The following is a 20,832-nucleotide window of genomic DNA, read 5'->3' as shown; positions in this document are numbered from 1 at the left end:
GTGTTAATTCTTGCATATTTTGATTAGATGAATTAGAAAGTAGGTAATAAAGGTGCTGGTTGGCTAAGGTTTTCATGATATTTTACAATAAAGATTTATTATACACAGGTAAGTATATTTGCCTACAAGAGAGGGAGGTGTCTAATGTTCATGATGCCTCTAACTTCTCGACAAAGTATGGTAGAACAATGAAAATGGTACCACATGGAAGTGTATTCATGTATCTTCACTTTGAGACTAAAGATTATTACCTAACTGTAATTTATTGTTCTTTTATTGCAAGGTACATTTGTCTTAGTTAGATCTAAGCATCATACAGTTACATCTGTACAATTGTAGTTCACATTAAATTAACTTCGTTACACAAATCATTTAGTCCAGTGACATCAGTAGTCTACACATATTTATATTCATCAGAGCTTTTCCCAACTCAGAAATCAAATTTGCAAGCAGGTCCTGCCTATTATTAATTGGAACAAAAAAAAACCAACACCCTCATTTCTAAAATTTCCTCCAAAGCTTTCTTTCTTTTATCAGAGAACACATCCTTAATTTTATAAATTGTAATGTTCATATTTTCAGTATAGTAGCTGCTGATAGCCCTAGGACTATCAGTTTATTTATGATTTATTAAAAGTAATTATATATTTAGCCATTGGGCATGGTTTTCAAGAACAATTTAAAAAGGAAAACATAAAAATACAATATAATTGGCAACATTTTTCAGATCAGGCAATATTAAACCCAACATTAAAATTAATTGATTAACACTGCAGTTCTTTTGACTGTATTTGTTGATTCTCTGGAGTTAATATTGACCAAAAAAAATCAGTTCCAGGCAAATCTCTATAAAAACAAATTTTATTGTTGAAGGCTACTACTAAAATGTCAGATGAAGCATATATTATACAAGTATATGGGGTATAATGAGATACAATACAGTTATGTGAAATAGTAAGTTCATCCTACATAAAAATTTCCTTGTTTGATGTATCAACATTTTATCATAACTCAAATAAAACATAAAGATAACGATGGTGTATGAAAATTGTCTTTGTAATCATTTATTCAATAAAAAAATAACATGTCATATCTTTAAAAAAGTAACCCTTGGCTCCAACACTTGATATTGTCTCCTTTAGAAGAAACAACCTCAACTATCTGTTTCTTATAATTATCTACTAGTGTCTGATACTGACTGAGAAACCTGACTCTAGGAAGCAGTGTCTGACTCTAGGAAGCAGTGCTCATCATCTTCATTTCTTGATTGAGGGAGCCAGTGTTGTCTAAAAACACTTCTGTGGTCTTGTGACTAGCATGACTATATGCCAAGGTGCATGGAATACTGTTGCCTTCCCATCAGAGTGGTATCTCTTAATTTACTTGCATTTGCATGCTTTCAAACTGCTAGGTGGGCAGGAGCTGGGGCAATTAATGAGAGCTCACTCCGCTGTGCAGCACTCAACTCTGGAACCTGCGCTATCAGCTTTCCAGCTGACAAACTCAGCATCGTTAACCACTGAAGTCAATTATCTTTCCAACATCCAATTATCACAACCATATCTTGAAAAGGAGAGAGCAAAAGTTCACCAATCAAGCAGGAGATCCAAGATTTATTGCCCCATAAATCTAGGAAAGCCTGGATGGCTCTTCAGGAGATTGTGACTTTTGTCGGTAAGTAGAATGTCTTATCATTACAAGTCTCCAAAAACAATTCAGGTCTATCAGATAACAATTGTACCCTGGATAATTCAAGTAATTAAAATGTTATCATTTGAAACATTCAGAATAGTTCGTTATTACTCTTACCTATATTGACCACGAAATCATGCTTTAGTTATTTAGTGGCTCACCTGACATCTCCTTTAACCTGGGTTGCTTATGGGACTGAGTCACCCTAGTGGTATGTATCCATTCTGTTAGATCCAGCAGGAGACTCATGTTCCAGGTCCCATCCATAAGAGAATGTTATCTGGTGGGACCAAGCAAGGCTTATTCTGCCACAGTGCATCCCTTTAAAATATAATGCCTCACCCTGCTGGCCTTTTGCAAGGCATTAAATACTTGGCCTTGCTATCAAGCCAGGGGCCCACATCGTGTGGATGAACCTGTAGTATGGTTATACAAATTACACAGTATTTGATTATTATGAACTGATGTTCTGTGCTGTTTTAAGTTATTTATGTATTTAATTACTGGTTGCCTTTTACTTTGTTTTTATTTGTTAGTTCGTGAACTATACACCACCTTCGTGGATCTCAGCAAGGCTTTTGACACAGTTAGTCGTGAAGGACTATGGCGCATTATGTCAAAGTTTGGGTGCCCTGACAGGTTTATTCTGATGATATGTCAGTTCCATGATGGCATGGCAGCTCGTGTTCTGAGTAACGGTGGAGCCTCAGAGGCCTTTCCTGTTACTAATGGCGTTAAGCAAGGCTACGTGCTGGCACCAACCCTGTTCAGCATGATGTTCTCAGCCATGCTGTCAGACGCCTTTCAGAACAGCTCAGTGGGAGTTAATCTGAGGTATGGAACCGATGGGAAACTGTTCAACCTGCGAAGACTTCAGGCTGTCACCAAGGTAAAGGAGACTGTGCTACGAGATCTCCTCTTTGCTGATGACTGTGCCCTTAATGCAGGATCGGAGCAGGAAAGGCAAGCCAGCATGGACAAATTCACAGCCGCTTGTGACAACTTTGGCCTCTTCATCAACACGAAGAAATCTGAAATGATGTACCAGCCAGCTTCAAAAGCCCAATATCAAGAGCCTACCATCATAGTAAAGGGACAAAAGCTGCAAGCAGTAGACCAATTTACGTATCTTGGTAGTACCCTCTCCCGTGCAGTGACAATTGACATCAAGGTCAACTGTAGAACTGCCAAGGCAAGTTCTGCATTTGGCAGATTGCGGACTAACGTGTGGGACCGCCATGGAATAAGTCTTGCTACCAAGCTTAAGGTTTACCAGGCAGCAGTGCTAACTACTGGACCTGGACAGTGTACAGGAGGCATGTTAGGCAACTGAACTACTTCCACATGACTTGTCTTCGTAGAATTCTGAGGATTCGGTGGCAGGATAAGATACCAGACACAGATGTCCTCTCCAGAGCAGGCCTATCATCAGTTTACACTCTGTTGATGAAAGCCCAGATGCACTGGGCAGGCCATGTTGTAAGGATGTCAGATCATCGCATCCCTAAACAGCTCTTCTATGGTGAACTGTCTCAAGAAAAGTGATTGCACGGGGGACAAAAGAAGCGATACAAAGACACATTGAAAGCCTCTCTTAAGTCCCTGGATATTAACACCATCTCTTGGGAACTTCTGGCGCATGATCGACCGACATGGCGCACCTTGGTGTACCAGGGTTGCCACACATATGAACACAGAAGGACAATCTTGGCACAAGAAAAGCGAGCACTCCGCAAAGCCAGAGCTGCAAATGCTGAAGTAACAGTGTCTACATTTCTTTGTTTAGTATGTGGCAGAACATTCCGTGCTATTAGCCACCTACGGACACATCGTTGATGGCCCATAACCCACAAGATGTCAAGGTCTTCATCGAAATCGATGGACGAACAACATTTGTTAGTAAAACAACTGGCCATCTAGATTCTAGAATCATGTACATGAGATGGACGCCCATATATATTTACTAAATAACTAAATAAATAGCAATAATATTCCAACAGTATGGTTCTTCTCATAGAGCACTAGCTCAATCATTTTACTTTATGAGGAAGAAAAAAATAATGGGAAATTGTTATTTCCTCTTCCTATGACCAGCTGAACTGGAGACCCCTCCTCACAATGGCTATCAAAACCAACTACCTTATAAGAAAAAAAAATAAGAGTAAGTAATCAGCTCTGAAACTGATATTATAATCTTAGCTGCTCCAACAGTTATTAATGAAGAATTGAATCTAACTTATCATATTTTCCTTTTGTTATTTCATTTTCTTTTCCTGTTTTTTGTGTTTATTTATATAGTAAACCTGAATGTGGGGGCCTTCTGTTTTTAATTATTGATTAAGCTCCTTTAAGAAGGCTTCAAGTTGAAGGACAATCATTAATGTTTTAATTAATAAATTTTGCATGGAATAGTAAATGGCTTCAACTTAGAGATTACGTATTTTACATAAATAATTGTAACTTATAAATATTAATGTATGCTTAACTATATCAGATTTCAAAAAATTGAACATATTAAATTATAGTTAACTATTGCATTTGTAATTTACTTCTAAGAAAGAATTCTATCAAAGCTAAATTATTTACCAAGTAAATAATATATGTGATTGTAATCAACGCACACATTATTATTGTAAGTTTGTATATTAGTACCTAATGATCACCTAGCCGGCCACATTGGACCAGCCTGGGACACAGAGGGGCAATACTAATTTTTAGAGAATGTTTGTTGTGGGTGTGAGTATGCATGTAGATGAATGATGGCCCTGTTATGTGTAAATTTTATTATTGTATTTAGGGCGTATGAATGTGAAAATTTTTATTTTCTATGTATATAAATCGAGTGTGAATGTGCATTGAGTGTTTGGGGTATGAGAATGGTGGAGTCGGGGGTGGAGCCTGGTACCCCCTCTGCTGAGTGCAATAGCAAAAGTAGGGGGGGGCAGGACTTACCCTTGGGCTTGGTCTGTATGGAAAGCGAGTCCGGTCAGGAAGGGAGAAGGCTGGTGAGGGTGGGGGTACTCCGGGGAGGGGAGAAGGTCGGAGCATCCCGGTCATGACTGGGATGGGCAGATATGGCGGGAGCCGAGGGGCAGGCCATCTTTGGGGAACGAGGACTCGCTATGTTAGAGCGATTCCTTGTTCCAGCCCCTCAAAAGGCTCATCCTGTAGTACTGGTGACAGGGGAGTACAGGGCCCTAATTGTAGGCTGCTGTTGCTTAATGCCAGGTCCGTTGTCAGCAAAGCCCCCCTTGTCCGTGATTTAATATTGGACAGCGGGGCGGACCTGGCATGTATAACCGAAACCTGGCTGGGCCCTGAGGGGGTGTTTCCCTCTCAGAGATGTGCCCGGACGGGTTTGTGGTGCTTCATCAGCCTCGACATCAGGGCAGGGGTGGGGGAGTGGCAGTCATCGCTCGGAAGTCCTTGAGCCCTCGTGGGATTCCTGCCCCGGAGGTTGTTGGGTGTGAGTCCCTCCTATTGAAGTTGGGTTCACGGGTTCAGTTGGGCTTGCTGCTGACGTACCTACCTCCCAGCTGCGTTGCAACAGCCCTGCCTGCGTTGCTGGAGTCCGTAGCCGGGTTGGCGGTGGAGTTCCCCAGACTTATAGTACTGGGGGACTTTAACCTACCATCACTCGGCGATCGCTCAGAGGCGGCGCAGGAGTTCATGGCTTCCATGGCAACCATGGACCTGACCCAGGTAATTCAGGATCCGACCCATAGGAGTGGTCACACACTCGACCTTGTGTTTCTCTCGGGGCAATGGAGACATGATCTGGAATTAAGGGGAATAGAGATCTCGCCCTTGTCATGGACAGATCATTTCCTATTGAGGCTGGACTTCAGAGCATCACTCCCCCATCGCAGGGAGAGGGAACCGACTAGGTGGTTCCGCCCCAGGCGCCTAATGGACCCAGATCGGTTCCAGGAGGAGCTTGGGGAAATACCTGACTCCCTTGTCCACAACTTGTCCGGGTCCCTGGTTGCGGCCTGGAATGAGGCGGCGTCCGGGGCCCTGGATCGAATTGCGCCTTTGCGACCTCTCTGTGGTGGTGGTCCCTGGAGGGCGCCTTGGTTTACTGAGGAGCTCCGGGAGATGAAGCGCCACAAGAGACGTCTAGAGCGACGTTGGAGGGCCAGTAACTCTGAATCTGACCGATCACTATTAAGAGCCTATCTTAGGACTTAAAGTGGAGGAGGCGGAGGAACCCTTGCAGGGGAGAGCTGAGGAGTTTGTTCAGTTTCTTTCAGACAAAATCGCTCAGATTCAGAGGGACCTGGACTCTGACTGGGCAGTGCCAGCCGAGTTGCCAGGGGCTGGTCTTAGTAATATTATCTGGAGCGAGTTTGAGCCTGTGACCCCTGATGAAGTGGACAAGGCCGTGAGGGCAATGAATGCCGCCACCTGTTTATTGGACCCGTGCCCCTCCTGGCTGGTTTCTGCCAGTAGGGAGGTGACACGAGGCTGGCTCCAGGCAATAATCAATGCTTCCTTGATGGAGGGGTCTTTCCCGCAACCTTTAAAGGAAGCAGTGGTGAGGCACTTCCTCAAGAAGCCTTCCCTGGACCCAGCTGTTTTGAAGAACATGGTATCCTTCTGTGTTGTCTCGGAGAGGTGGGGGTGGGCGGCACCGTATTGCGGTGGTTCTCCTCCTACCTCTCTGACAGGTCGCAGTCGGTGTTGGCGGGTGGACAGAGATCGACCCCTAGGCGCCTCGATCATGGGGTGCCTCAGGGCTCGGTCCTGTCCCCCCTCCTTTTTAACATCTACATGAAACTGCTGGGTGAGATCATTCGGCGACACGGGGTGAGGTATCATCAGTACGCGGATGATACCCAATTATATATCTCCACCCCGGTCCTTTCAGTGAAGCAGTCGACGTGATGTGCCGGTGCCTGGAAGATGTGAGGGTCTGGATGGGGGTGAACAGGCTTAGACTCAACCCTGACAAGACCGAGTGGCTCTGGGTCTTGCCTCCCAAAGGCCAACTGGATGGTCCATATTTAGTCCTGGGGGGAGGGCAAATTTACCTCCCTCAGTGCAGGCACGCAACTTGGGTGTCCTCCTGGACTCACAGCTAAATCTGGAACAACATCTATCGGCTGTGGCCAGGGGGACCTTTGCACAGGTTCGCCTAGTGCACCAGTTGCGGCCTTATTTGGACCGGGAGGCTTTACTCACAGTCACTCATGCCCTTGTCACCTCAAGACTGGATTACTGTAACGCGCTCTACATGGGGCTACCCTTGAAGAGCGTTCGGAGGCTGCAGTTGGTTCAGAACGCAGCCGCGAGAGCGATTGTGGGCGCGCCAAGGTACGCCCACGTGTCACCTATCCTCCACGAGCTGCACTGGCTTCCTGTGGGTCTCCGGATGCAATTCAAGGTGTTGGTTATCACCTTCAAAGCCCTTCATGGCATAGGGCCAGGTTACTTACAGGACCGCATTCTGCCGCACAGCTCCCAGAGACCGGTGAGGTCCCATAGATTGGGCCTCCTTCAGGTCCCGTCGGCCAGACAATGTCGGCTGGCGGGCCCTCGGGGAAGGGCCTTTTATGTGGTGGCTCCGACCTGGTGGAATCAACTTCCCCCCGAGGTTCGAACTACTCCCACCCTGCCGGCCTTTAAGAAGGCTGTTAAAACCCTCCTGTTCCGGCAGGCCTGGGGCTGATGTCCCTGGGGGGCCGGGATATGATCGGACTCGCGGTATGACTGCTTTATTTTATTGTTTTATCATTGTTTTAACTTTGTATGCCGCCCTGAGTCCTTTGGGATTGGGTGGCATATAAACACTGAAAATAAATAAATAAATAAATAAATAAATAAATAAATAAATAAATATAGAATGGCATGTTAGAGATACAAAATTATATTTCAGTTTTGTACTAGGACAAAAGCTAGTTATTTCATGCTGACTTATGAGTGATTTTTCTATTTCATAAGCAAGATATGCGATGAAAACAGTATTTGAAACTTGCAGAATTGTATTGCAGCCAAGAATCTATAGCAGTGGTTCTCAACCTGTGGGTCGGGACCCCATTTGGGGTCGAACGACCATTTCACGGGGGTCGTTAGCTGTGCTACTCCCTTTTATTCTATTGGCTTTTGAAAGCCAATAGAATAGACCCTCTTGAATAGAGTCTAATTCTATTGGCTTTCAAAAGCCAATAGGAATTGTCCAGGCTGTCTCTGCCCTGCTGAGCCCACCAAAAGTCCCATTCTGCAAACGGTGCTGCACCAGTTGAGTAGTCCTTGACTTACGACTGGTTGAGTAGTCCTTGACTTACAACCGGTTGGGGGTCGTGGCATTAAAAAGGTGGAGAACCACTGATCTATAGCTTTCCGTCAGTTCTGTTGACCAGACAAAACATATAACTGCATATCCTCTCTTCCTTTCAAAACCAGGTATCAATACCACTTCCCTTGGCACTGGTATCTGAAGATATCCCTAAAGCAGGGGTAGGCAACCTTGGCTCTTTTATGACTCGTGGACTTCAACTCCCAGAATTTGAGCCAGCCATGCTGGTTCAGGAATTCTGGGAGTTGAAGTCCACAAATCATAAAAGAGCCAAGGTTGCCTACCCCTGCCCTAAAGAAATGATGCTCAGTCTCCTTCACTAGTGTTTCTCAAAAAGAGGACCACAGAATAGAACATTCCTCTAAGGACTTTAACTTGAACATCCTTCTGAGTAGGAATTAATGCCAATATTTTCTTTTGGCGTTTTATCTGATTTGATGATGCACTGCTAGGCTTCCCTAGCTAATCTGACTATGCAGCAATTAAATATACTCCCAGCTTTCTCTGAAGTTTAGAGATGGAGATGAAAATAGATGTACTGCATGTGACATCCCCACTCAGTTCTGCAACTATATATAGTGACTGTTCATTTAGCAACCATTCAAAAGTATTGATGGCAGTGAATGAAATTTATAGCTGTATGCTGAGCCATTACAGCATCCCTGTGGTCATGTGATCATGACTGCAACCAGCACATAATTATGATGGTCACAGAATCCCAATCACCATTTGCAACCTTCCCTTCTAGTTTTCCACAATTGGAAACTGGCAGGAAGTTGTATGATAGTTATATGACATAATTAATGATCAGATGTGATTTGCTTAACAGCCAGAATTGCCATTTTAAATTGGCATGGCACTTTTTGCTTTATGACAGCATCATTTAGTGATAGTTTTTAATCCCAATTATAGTTGTTAAGGAGGATTATCTGCAGCTAAAAGAAAAAGTGCCTATCATATTTGCTAGAGTGCAACAAATGTAGCAACTAGAAATACTAAACTCTGATGTGAGACAATTTCTTCTACAAAGTTTTATTTAAAATTATGAATAGTATTCATAATCAAGTTTACCAAATTTATTACAGAACAAGAACAAAAGAATTGTACAGAAAAAGAACAGTGAATATAAGATGATAAAATTACATACCTTGTTCATAAAGTAATGCCATGTTCACATTTTTATATGATATCAAATAATTTATGACTGCAACTGCACTCTGTACTGTATTTCCCAACAGTGCACCCTGATGCTCCTGTAATTAAATACATTTTAAGAAAAAAAGTTATTTCAGGTATAAACTAGGTCAACTCATTTCAAAGAAGGCCCCTTTGAGGCAATCTTGGAAACCTAAATTGGTGAATAGATAAAACCAATGAAGAAAAAATGAGATGATTTTCATAGCTGCAAGATAACTAGAACTCAATAAAGAAACTGGATACACATTTTACTTTTAAGTGCTTACCATTTTAACTGGATTAGGGTCAGGCTAATCCTAAATTACAGCAGGAGGCACCAGCTGATCTTCATTAAGTTTCTAGGTTCAAATATTTGCCCTTTTCTTATTATTTCTCTACACATTAGCAGCAAAAACAAACAAATAAACTATCAGTGGATTAACATTAATTTTAAGAATATCAATATAGACTGTAAAAAATAATTGCTATTATTTTATGTAATATTCTGACAGACAATACAATTTACCAAACTTCCTTGCATCTTTGATCTGCTCACATTACAAACTCAGGTCTTGTGAAAATTCAATATCATTCCTTGGTAGCTATAATAAAGCTTTTAATTGTTAGATCTTGCCAGGAAATGGCTAGTAGTGTGTCAGAATATCTACCTTTTGGGGGTGGGAGCTCTCCCCAAGAGAGCTGGGGGTGATCCCTCCCCAAGATCCCAGCTGTAGGGTAAGAATTTTTCTTTCTCTTACCCACGATCTGTTGTGTTTGCTGCCAGAGCTGGCTCGTTGGAAGCCCTGCCCCCTGGATATGAATGGGGGCACTTAGGAATGGCTCAAGAAAACTTTTGGACCACTGTGGACCTACCCAGAAGGGGCATCTTGAAGATTGCAACTTCTTGTGGGAGTAACTGGAAAATCAAGTGACTTTTACATTTCTTCCTACTGGCAGAGCATTTTCATAAACAAGCTTGAGACTTTCAACCTCACTTTTTGAACTTTTGTTTTTGTTTGTATCTTTAAATGTTAATTGGCTGGCTGAATGTTGATTTATTTCAACCCCCTATGGACTTTACCTGCTCTTTCTGCTTTCTCTTTGATTTATTTGGTTGTTCTTATTAATTTCTATATTTTCATATGAAAATACAGCATGCACTTCTGGATGGTGAAAATTACTATATTTTGGCTATATTTTACTGAATATTCACTGCAAGGAATCTGTTTTTTATTAACTTGGATCAAAACAGTCAGAAGCTATCCTTATTTCTTTATTATCTACTTCACTGAGTAACAACATATCAGATTACAGAAAAGGAGGACGCTGATACAGGGGGGAAGATGAGGAGACTGCTCAACAACATGCTATCTTTAGTCAAATTTGTTTTTCAAAGGTGATGAACTCATAAAGTCCATGGAAAACATTTTGAAGAAACCAACTCTAAATATTTTAAGGAATCTGTTTTTAAAATAGCAGATGAATTGGAAAACACTATAGACCCAGAAACAACAAAGACTGTGGAAAATCAAAGCCAAGAGAAGTGTGACTTTCCAGTAACAAAGTAGCCAGGAAAAAACAGATCTGGAAATAACAGAGTCAACTTTATACATCTTACTGAAGCTCAATCCTGTGTTTTCATATAGCACAGGATTTATGCCTCTACTTTCTGATTCAGAAAGAATGTTGGCTGCAATTGAAGCAGATCCTCATCCTGTGAGCTGTCCATTCTCTGAACAGAAGAGAAAAGCCCCAGAGCCATGTCTCAAATTAGGCAATACAGTGTGGCAAAGTGAGAATTAAATTACTTCTACTAAGATAACATTGTTCCAATTTATAAGCAGAACAAGGACAAGCAAAGTCAATGGCAGGACTGCTGGTGGCCAAGTGCTTAAGGCGAGACTTCCCTCCCTCCCTGCCTCCCTCTTTCTCATGTCCACCTCCTTCTGAAGGAAGAATTTGACCCCTCCATATTTTCTCTCTTCCATATATTCATCAAACAAGGAAAAGCCTCCAGAGACAGAAAAGATAAACTGCTGAGTAAACTAGCTTAAAAAGGCACATTCCCCTTTAAGAATTAGCTACTGACTAGAAAGGAAAGTTAAAGAGCGCAGCTGGCACTGAAGGAAAAAAATTGACAAAAATGAAGGGAGTCTGAATACTTTCTGAATGCACTATATGTAGAAATACTGGGCAGCTCAAGGACAAGAACGAACAGCAGCAGCTGTAAATCTTTATGTGAATCTGTGACATTTAAAAAAACTGCTGATAGAATACAAAACCTGGAATTTAGATAATAGTTTATTTTCCTTTTTCTTATGAAATACAGGTAGTCCTCGACTTACAATGATTCATTTAATGACTGTTCAAAGTTACAATAGCACTGAAGAAAGTGACTTATGACCATTTTTCACACTTATGATCATTGCACCAACTCCATAGTCATGTGATCAAAATTCTAATGCTTGGCAACTGACTCATATTTATGATGGTTGCAGTGTCTCGTGATCATGTGATTAGCTTTTGCGACCTTCTAACAAGAAAAGTCAATGGGGAAGCCAGATTCACTTATCTACAGTGATTCACTTAACAGCTGTGGCAAGAAAAGTCATAAAGTGGGGCAAAACTCACTTAACAAATGTCTCACTTAACAACAGAAATTTTGGGCTCAATTGTGGTCGTAAGTCAAGGACTACCTGTAATTTGGCAGATTCGCACTAAAATCCAAATAATTTCAGAGATTACCATTTCCTGTTCTCTATTTAATACCACAACTTTTTATACAGTACTTGCTTTCATATATTTGATTTCCGAGTATGGATTCAACAGAATAGAGAAACTAGAAAGGAAATCTGAGGCAATGGTTTATCTTTAATTGGAATTTCTCTTATTATAAACCAGAACCAATACATATTCTAAGGTGAGAAGCATGCCATTTTATTAAGTTATTAAGAGAATGATATTAAGTTATTATTTCAGTTTTTATATGTACTGCTGAATCTAAAATAGAAAAACAGAATTGGAAGGGACCTTGGAGGCCTTCTAATCCAAACCCCCACTTAGGCAGAAACCCTATATCATTTCAGACAAATGGTTGTCCAGTCTCTTCTTAAAAACTTCCAGTGTTGGAGCATTCACAATTTCTGGAGGCAGGCTGTTCCACAGATTAATTGTTCTGTCAGGAAATTTCTTCTTAGTTCTAGGTTGCATCTCTCCATCCATTGCTTCTTGTCCTGTTCTCAAGTGCTTTGGAGAATAGCTTCGCTCCCTCTTCTTTGTGGCAACCCCTGAGATATTAGAACAGCTATCATGTCACCCCTAGTCCTTCTATTAAATCTATATGGCATTGCTGTGACATCTTTTAGCAAAACTGAAGAAAAGTAGAAAAGTTAGCAGGGTTCTGGACTGCACTAAAATGTACTTTATCACAGAGGCATGGCATTCTAATTACCCTCTTTTTGCACTCTGGAAAGATCACACTTAGGAGTACTGTGGTCTGTACAATTCTGGGCATCACATTTCCAGAAATTACTGACAAGTTAGGACACATTTTCAAGAAGGCTACAAAGAAGATACAGGGATTTGAGGATGCATCCTATGAGGATAAGTTGAAGGAACTTGGGATTGGTCTGTTTAGAGAAAAGACATATATTATTCTGTACTGAGTACAGTATAATTCTTTGGAAGCCCCTATTGAAATAAAATTGTTTTGGAGGAAAACTGTATTGAATAGTGATTCATTTATTGATTAAACAAACCATTATATTAAACTATCTTCAAATCATAACTCTACATATTATTTTATTTCCACACATTTACATATATGAATTATTGTTTTTAGGAATGTTGTTGATTTATAACTGACAATTATGTTTCAAAGAGAAAACTTCAGCTATGTTTAGTTCCTAGAATGTTTTGATGTCTCTAAAAAGTAACCTGATAGGATTCTGACAATGATTTTAGATTAGTTTTATTTTATTTTTTTTAATTCAAATTTTTATTAGTTTTCCAGTTTTACAATTGAGTATTTGGAAAGCAATGTGGTGATTGGGTTAGTCAATAATTCAATAACGACATCTTTAATATGTATCTCAGATTGCATCATCTAACATTCCTTTTCTATTTCCCTTAACATTTGCTATATCATAATTAAGCTAGTAAATTTTTAATTATATCAAACTCAGTTAAAACACTTATCAGTATGTTTTTGCTTATACATATCCATGTCCTGCTTTTAAATTTTACCTAATTTTAATATTTAATTGTAATATTCCAATTTAACTTTTAATATCCATAATATTTAATTTTTGGGTAGCCCAAATTTCCTTTATTTCACTGCATAAAAGTTATACTATCTAAATTACACATATTACTTACGTAAATATATTCTTATTTTATTTCATAAACATTTTCTATTTCTCATCCTAGTACATCACCACAACAATGGAGTATCCTTTATTATCTCAAATCCATACTCTACGTTATCTTGGCTAAACAATCATTCAAAGCTGTTTCCTGATAATTAATTTTCATTTCCCTTATAACTCTAAGTCCTCAAGCCAAATAATCCCAAATAATTGGTTTTTTTTTATTATTTTTATTATTTTCCAATATTTAAATCTAATAATCAAAATTCCCTTCATCTCAAAGTCTCCCTTTAGCCCTTTAGTTGAGACTTTAGGATCCTCTCTAATAAATCAGAAGGCCCATTTTTAAAATCTAACTCTAGGTTTCTTTTTATGCCAACCAGGCTTCCATACTAATGCTTTTAGATCATCAGATAGATCTTCCTTCATTCTTGTACATGTTACTTGAACTAAAGGAGACTATCTAATTGTCAATTTTATAGAGAAACTGGCCCATTTATAATCATTAAGTTGTCGCCCTGGTAGCACAGATCCCCATATTTGCTCTAATGTATTTGTCTTCCATTCGATCTGGTCTTCTTCTTCCTCAGGTTTCGTCTGGTTTAAGTAGTAAGTCATGTCCAGTTTTGTAGTTGTTGTTTGATTGTCTAAGTTATCAATAGGCTGTACTTATTGATCTTTAACGCCCCCCTGTCTTGGTGTTTACTTTCTTCCGCTTCTGATGTTTTTTGAATTGTAGGTTCTTTAGTTGCAGTCCGGGTTTGATCGTCTAAAATTTCAATGCATTGTATTTGTTTATCTTTAAAGTCCTCTGTCTTGGTGTTAGTTTTTTCCACTTCTGTTGTGTTTTGGATTGTAAATTCCTTAGTTGCAATCAGGATTTCGCTTTGTAGATTTAAGCTGGCACCTTTGTCTTTCAGTCTAGAGCTTCAAGAATTTTTTCCAGTATAAGTAGCTTCAAGAATTTTTTCCAGTATAAGTTTATAGTTAGTCGAGATTTGTTGCTGGTCCTCCTCCATTCCTGGCATGATTATAGATGGTCCTTTAGTGAAAGCTATTTATTAAGCAAAAGTCAGTAAGTATTCACCTCCACAGTAAAAAGCAGTTTCATCGCCCAGCTGTTCTCTCAGCTTTTAATCTCTTTTAGATAATACCAAGGACAGATCTGGGCTAAGAGCAGGCCTCTTTGTCAGGAATAATCACTTGCTGTACCAACTTTCGCCACAAGATGTCCTCGATAGCATTTAAAATCTTTTTCAAATCCCAGGCTAGGTTTTTGTCCAATTTAAGTTCTTTTTCATCTTTTTTACGAATAGATAGAGTAGCAGGTCCCTGTGGGGGTAGGAACTTTTTGGGTCCCAAAATATCAAAAAGAAACAAATCCAATTATTTAGTTGTTCTTTTCAGGGTTTTACTTACCCTAAGTAGTCAGACGCCAGCATTTTAGAGAGTGGGAGGAAGACATTCCCTTCCCTCTCTCTTCAGAGGGGGAAGAAATTTCAATAGACTTTTTACAGGAAAATACTTGGGGTACAAAGAAAGTAAGATCTCACCCAATTCTTCCGCGGTGCTTTCAAAGTACTTGTTAGTGATTTTGGCCTTGGCTGGTAGCGGCTTATTGATGGGCCATTTTAATGGCCCCATCAGTTCGAAGAGCTGCCCAGGATCAATCAGGAGGGCTGCCGCCCTTCCACGATCGCTCGGAGGTCCTCTTCACACTCGTCGCCCCTCCAGGGCGACTTTCGACCCTTTTCAGGATCCCCCGGCAGGAGAAAACCGGATGGTGGAGAGAGCGATCACAATCCAGAAGCCGATTTTAGATTAGTTTTAAAGTCTGTCAGCGCCATGATCACAAAACCAGAAGACGATTTTAGATTAGTTTTAAAGTAGGATAATTTAATGTTTGTGACTGCATTGATATTGAATCTAATCATGTTCCATTAAACATACTTTCACTTGGTTTTTACAAAATTGTTTGATTATAGTTCCTTAACTGTCTACTAACTACTAAAATGAGCTTTTATACAATTTTGTCATTTTTCAAAATACATTTCTCTTGAGATTAGAGAAGTATCATTTACATTTTTCAAGTCTTGCAACTCTACTAGAGTAACTATTTGCAGAAAAAGATATAGATTTTGCTTTTATAGTTGAAGAGATCATTAAGATATAATTAGACCCTTATTTATGCTTGCTAGGGATGTGGCACCTAACCAATCAGCCTCCTCTAGACCTGTATTAAATATGAAGGGCAGAACACATAATCTCCACTTCAGTCTCTGGATAGTCCCACATTAAACAAACTGCACTAGACTTTCTTTCCCATTTGTTATTAATAGAATTTTATTTGTGCCTTCAGTGTTTTTTCAAACTCCATTATTATTGATCAAAATTGCTAGACTACTTGCTTTCAGCAATATGCTACTGTACAGCAATCCAGATGTTAGTCTTAATGACAGCTATATGTAGTAAATTTTAATTTCATTCTGCCTGGAATCTATCACAAGGCACACAAAAGTAGAAATAGTTCTATAAAAGAAAATGTAAATCATTTCACTTAAAAAATAACTCGCTTTTCATAAAATTGTTTTAAAAACTCTGTATTTTTCTAGTTGGTCAGAAATGTTGTCTGAAAAATATATGAATTTAACTAATATAACTGTGCTTTATCCAGAACAGAACTTTTTCTGCAACTCTAAGAGTTGCTTTCAATTAACATAAATAATACTAATTTAGACTAATATTCAACTTGACTCAGTATAGGAAAGCTTCCTATTTTTATTTTACAAAACCCTAAATTTCTATAGATTCATATTTTCAGCTCTATCTATTATCCATACTATTCTGATATCATGATATCTTAGGAAACAAAAGCATCAAGGAAAAAAATCCTCCTCCTGGATCCTTACCTGAGGTTTAAAGATACATTCCTTAAATGTGCATGCAGTGAACCTATAAATGTTCTTGCTTTGTTAAGGTGTAGATCATATATAAGGGAATAATAAGATATGATTTACTAGGAATCAGGGGAAATACATATAATTAGCACTAGTGATTCCTTATGAATTTATCTGAAACTCTTATCTTGGACACCAAGATGTCAAATGAAATTTCTTACAGATATTAGGCCACAAATAGCATCCCAGCCAGAAAACTTAAATGTTTTCAGAAAAAGTCAGAAAATATTTAAAAGATAATCAATGCAATATACTAAGTATGGTGTGCTGCTACTGAAGTATAAGTATAAAAGGGGGAAAGATAAATATTGCTCAAGAGCATTTTTAATAATTGCTGTGGCTTAAAATTTCTCCCTGCAACTTTGCTTTTAATTTCCTCATAAATTATTAAAAAAGAAAAATTCAAGTATCATTAATAGTAATAATATTATTAGTTTGGGGGCATGGACCTGCTCTGCATACTTCCACCTATGTTCCTATAGTCCATTCCCTTTCCAGCTTTTTTTCAAATCTTCTGAGAGTCCAGAATATGATTCATCTATTCCTGTATGATAAATGTTGAGAAGGGAATGGAAAAAAGAGAGAACTGACAACATGGGACTGAGGATGAATTAACAAAAATCTATGGAAGACAAGGTGGATTTGTAGTGACAAAGGGTAGAGAGTAACAAAGTAACATTTCAGGGGAAATGTCAACAAGGTTGGTGATGGTCACAGTTGCAAACGAACTGAAAAACTAGTAGTCTTGCTTCTTCAATGATAATTGTAAAGCCATATAATATGTTGAGACACATACAGAAATCATCATTTTCTACAATGCTATCAGGTTGTCCATGTCATTATGCAAAGTATTACATGCCTTATAGGTACTTTGCTTGTAGAACGGGACGTAGAACATGAAGTTCTTGCAATAGTTGTCTATCAGTGTAACTGGAGATTTGGGATATGAAGACTGGAAAAAATATGAGCAGTATCAAAAGTGTACAGAAATAATGGGTTTTCAAGGTAAGACATCACTGCTGATGAGTTACGCTAAAGTTATACCCAGACACTGGAGCTTTTGCATCCATTTGCTTTCCCTGCTCCCATCCAACAAGATTATATATTGCTTTTGATTTAGCTTATGTGCAATCTAAATTACTATTTTTGTGAGATGTTGATTCAATTCTATAAGAACCATCAGGTTTATTTTCTTTTTTTTGAGAGAGAGTTTTATTGATTTTTTACAATAACAACCTTAGTGCCTGGTGTACAGCATGTTGTCTTGGTTCATGAATTTTTTTAAAAAAATATACAATCAATAATAGTTAATTAACAGTCAATAATACTTAATTTTTATATTTCCATAATTAGTATATCAGTTGATAATATATTTCCTTGATCCTCTCTTCTCCCAATAGTATTTTCCTTCTTCAGCATTAAACAAATATATTTTTTGATATTTGATATTTTCCATATATAAATGATTAAATAAAAACATTTTCTTCTATATTTATACCAACAAAATAGAGTCAATATATAGCATTTTTTTCTTATCAACATGTTATTTTTGTAAAAGTCATTTTATTGATTCACCATATATCTTATTTTCATAAATCTTGTTTAAGCTCAATTTCTCCTTAATATTCAAACAATTCTTAACAATCATAATTTTCTCAGTAATTAACACCTAAATATCCAAATTTTCCAGTTAAATATATCATATCAGTATTTTCATATTTCATATATTATAGAAATACCATATTACTTATCTATCATAATATCTACCTATAACATCTTTTTTAATCAATTTATATTTTATTTGTAAAAATTGATTGAATCACTATATATCCTTTTTTCAAAGTTCTTATTAAGCCCAATTTCCCCTCAATATTTCAATCATTCCTTAATCCTAAATCTTTTCAAACTTAATTTGTCTTTAAAGTTCAAACTTTTCCTTCACTTACATCATCCCAATATTTTTACCTTTTGTATGTTATCAAAAAATACTATATTACTTATATCTCTTATCCCACTTATTCTAAAGCCCCTTTATAGCCAAAGTTATTTGTTTATTTAGCCATATTCAAACTAGTGCTTTCTCGTATAATATTCCATCTGGTAGGGCGAGTCAAGTCTCTTAAGCCCATCTCTAATTTTTTTCCTTTGCCAAATTGTTTTCCAAATTAATATTTTCGACTTGTCAAGCAGTTCTTGTATTTTTGTAGTTGTTGTTGGGAGTAGAGGATACATAACACCTAAGATGTATGCTTTTTGTCTCCCAAACAGTGATTCTCCTAGCAGTGTCCATTTTGTTAAGTCTTCTTTCTTCTCAGGTTTATTTTGACGTTCCAATGCATAAGGTATCTTTTCCATATTTATTGTTGTATCCAAATCTTGTGAGTTTTTTCTTGTTTGTATTAAGTTATAATTCCCTTCATTTGTGACTTCGGCAATTAAGTCATTTTTTTCTAGTTCACATTCTGTTATCTGATTTGTTCATTCTTTACCATCATTCTCTGGATGTTTTTTTATTGTAAATTTAAATTAGAAGTGCATTTATGTTATCAAAGTTATGTTTAATTTCCTCTTGGTTTAGAGCTATTGTGATTTGTATCTGTCGTAGCACTGCAGAAATTTTTCTTGGAAAATATTTGTCTTGACTTGAAATGTTGCTTCTAGAGGTCTTTGATCTTTCCAGCTGAATCCTTCAAGAGTCAATATTGTGTGGTTTTCCATCATTTTTTTGATAAGTATGTCATATCGATGTTATATCTCCCTTTCGAGTAATCTGTCATAAGTGCCAGTCTCTGTAATTACTCTTATCAAGCTGGCCAAAACTCAAAATCCAAATAGTCCTATTTTGTATATTTCTTGTCTTTATATATAATTTTTATAATCCAGTATAATTTTCAATTGTCAAGGTTTCAGTAAAATCAATGTTTTATAAAAGTTGTTTCTTTCATGAGTCAATTGTCAACCAATCAGAATTGCAATTCAGTATATTTAGCCATTTTAAATCCTGCCTGTAACTTTCCCTCTCAAAAATTAGTCATAGATCAAAGTTTTTAAACAGTTCATAAATTTAGACCACAATCAAAGTATTTCTTTTCCTTCAAACAATTTCCAATCTTATAGCTGGCCCAGTATACAATCTCTTTGTTGTTCCCTGGCAACTATCTTCTTAAAGATTATTAGAGTTCATGGAAACAGATTTTTCTTTGTCTCTGGGCATTGTCTTTGATGTGCTATATTCTAAATGTCCACTAGATATCAGCAAATATTTGTTTACCAGTTCTTTCAGACAAGAAGTTCTTATTATTATTCTTTTTTTAATATAATTTCATCAAAATCCTTTAGAATATAATCTTAGCAGTTTGTTTTAGTTTCAAAGTTTGATCAGGTTGTAGTATTTTAAATTTAATTTCAATATGTTTCTTTCCTCCTTAAAGGTTAATTCGCCACTTCCGTCTATGGGGGAATGGGAATGTAGTCCCCTCCTCTCATTTTCAGAGGGGTTTTTTTGCTTTAGGGATCTTTCCCAGGGACTTAGTTGCAAAATAAGGGAGAGACTATCAAATAGTCTCACCAATTCCAAGCACGCTGTTCACCGTTGTTCTGGTTAGTGCTCTTGGACTTCGGCTGCGGGTAGCTTGGGCTAGACGCTGCCATGTGGCTACCCTTTCTCCTGTCAGGTTCAGAGGGCTTCCCCCGGATCAAACAAAGTGATTGCCGTCGCTTTGTAATCAATGGAGCACCCCTCCTTCAGAGTCACCACTTCGGGCCCATCTCGGGTCCCCTGGCAGGATGAAACTAGCCATGGGGAGTGGAGGTCTGTTCTCGCACGGCCATGCACTATGAGTGCAAAACCAGAAATCTAGAACCATCAGGTTTCAATTGCCAAGTGATCCTTTTCCTAAATAATATTGTGCTGTTTAGAAATGGCTTTTCTTGAGATAGGAACATAAAGGCAAAGACTGGGAGTTGTCTATGGTTTATAAAGCATGTGTCCTATTGCCAACTCTGACACAACCATTTCTACATTAAAGCAGTATATGGGAATAGAATATTATGGGTGGGTAAAAAGCCTTCTTTTAAATTTTCAAAGACAGCAGCACCCCTTGAACAGCTTACTGTTCATAGATATTAAGCTGGACTGGATTCTACTTTTTCTGGATTTGGATTTCTATGGGAAGTCACTTTAAGGATGGAATGAGGGCAAATACTGTATTATTTGTCCAACGTCTTATTTTATGTCTGAGAGAATCGGGCAGTAATGCTACAGGAAAATTATGATAATTATGGACAGACAGAAGTATGGTTATTCCTTCATGCAGACAGATTGCAATTGCTATACTACATT

At 38.3% G+C, this 20,832-nt stretch overlaps 1 protein-coding gene across 6 annotated transcripts in view; it reads right to left on the bottom strand.

Annotated features, from left to right (window-relative positions):
• ULK4 (unc-51 like kinase 4) overlaps positions 1–20,832 on the bottom strand; it is a 168,798-nt gene that overhangs the window by 43,873 nt on the left and 104,093 nt on the right. For all 6 annotated transcript variants that reach the window (XM_039336096.1, XM_039336092.1, XM_039336097.1 and 3 more), the window contains exon 32: positions 9,138–9,243. In XM_039336096.1, coding sequence (XP_039192030.1) covers positions 9,138–9,243 — 106 coding nt within the window. The remainder of the gene's footprint in view (positions 1–9,137; positions 9,244–20,832) is intronic.

The sequence above is a fragment of the Crotalus tigris genome, unplaced genomic scaffold, assembly GCF_016545835.1.
Source record: "Crotalus tigris isolate CLP2741 ecotype Arizona unplaced genomic scaffold, ASM1654583v1 scf7180000017666.27876245, whole genome shotgun sequence".
In the NCBI taxonomy this organism is placed as follows: Eukaryota; Metazoa; Chordata; class Lepidosauria; order Squamata; family Viperidae; genus Crotalus; species Crotalus tigris.
The sequence above is the reverse complement of the archived record's forward strand: the minus strand, read 5'-3'. Positions and strand labels throughout refer to the sequence as shown.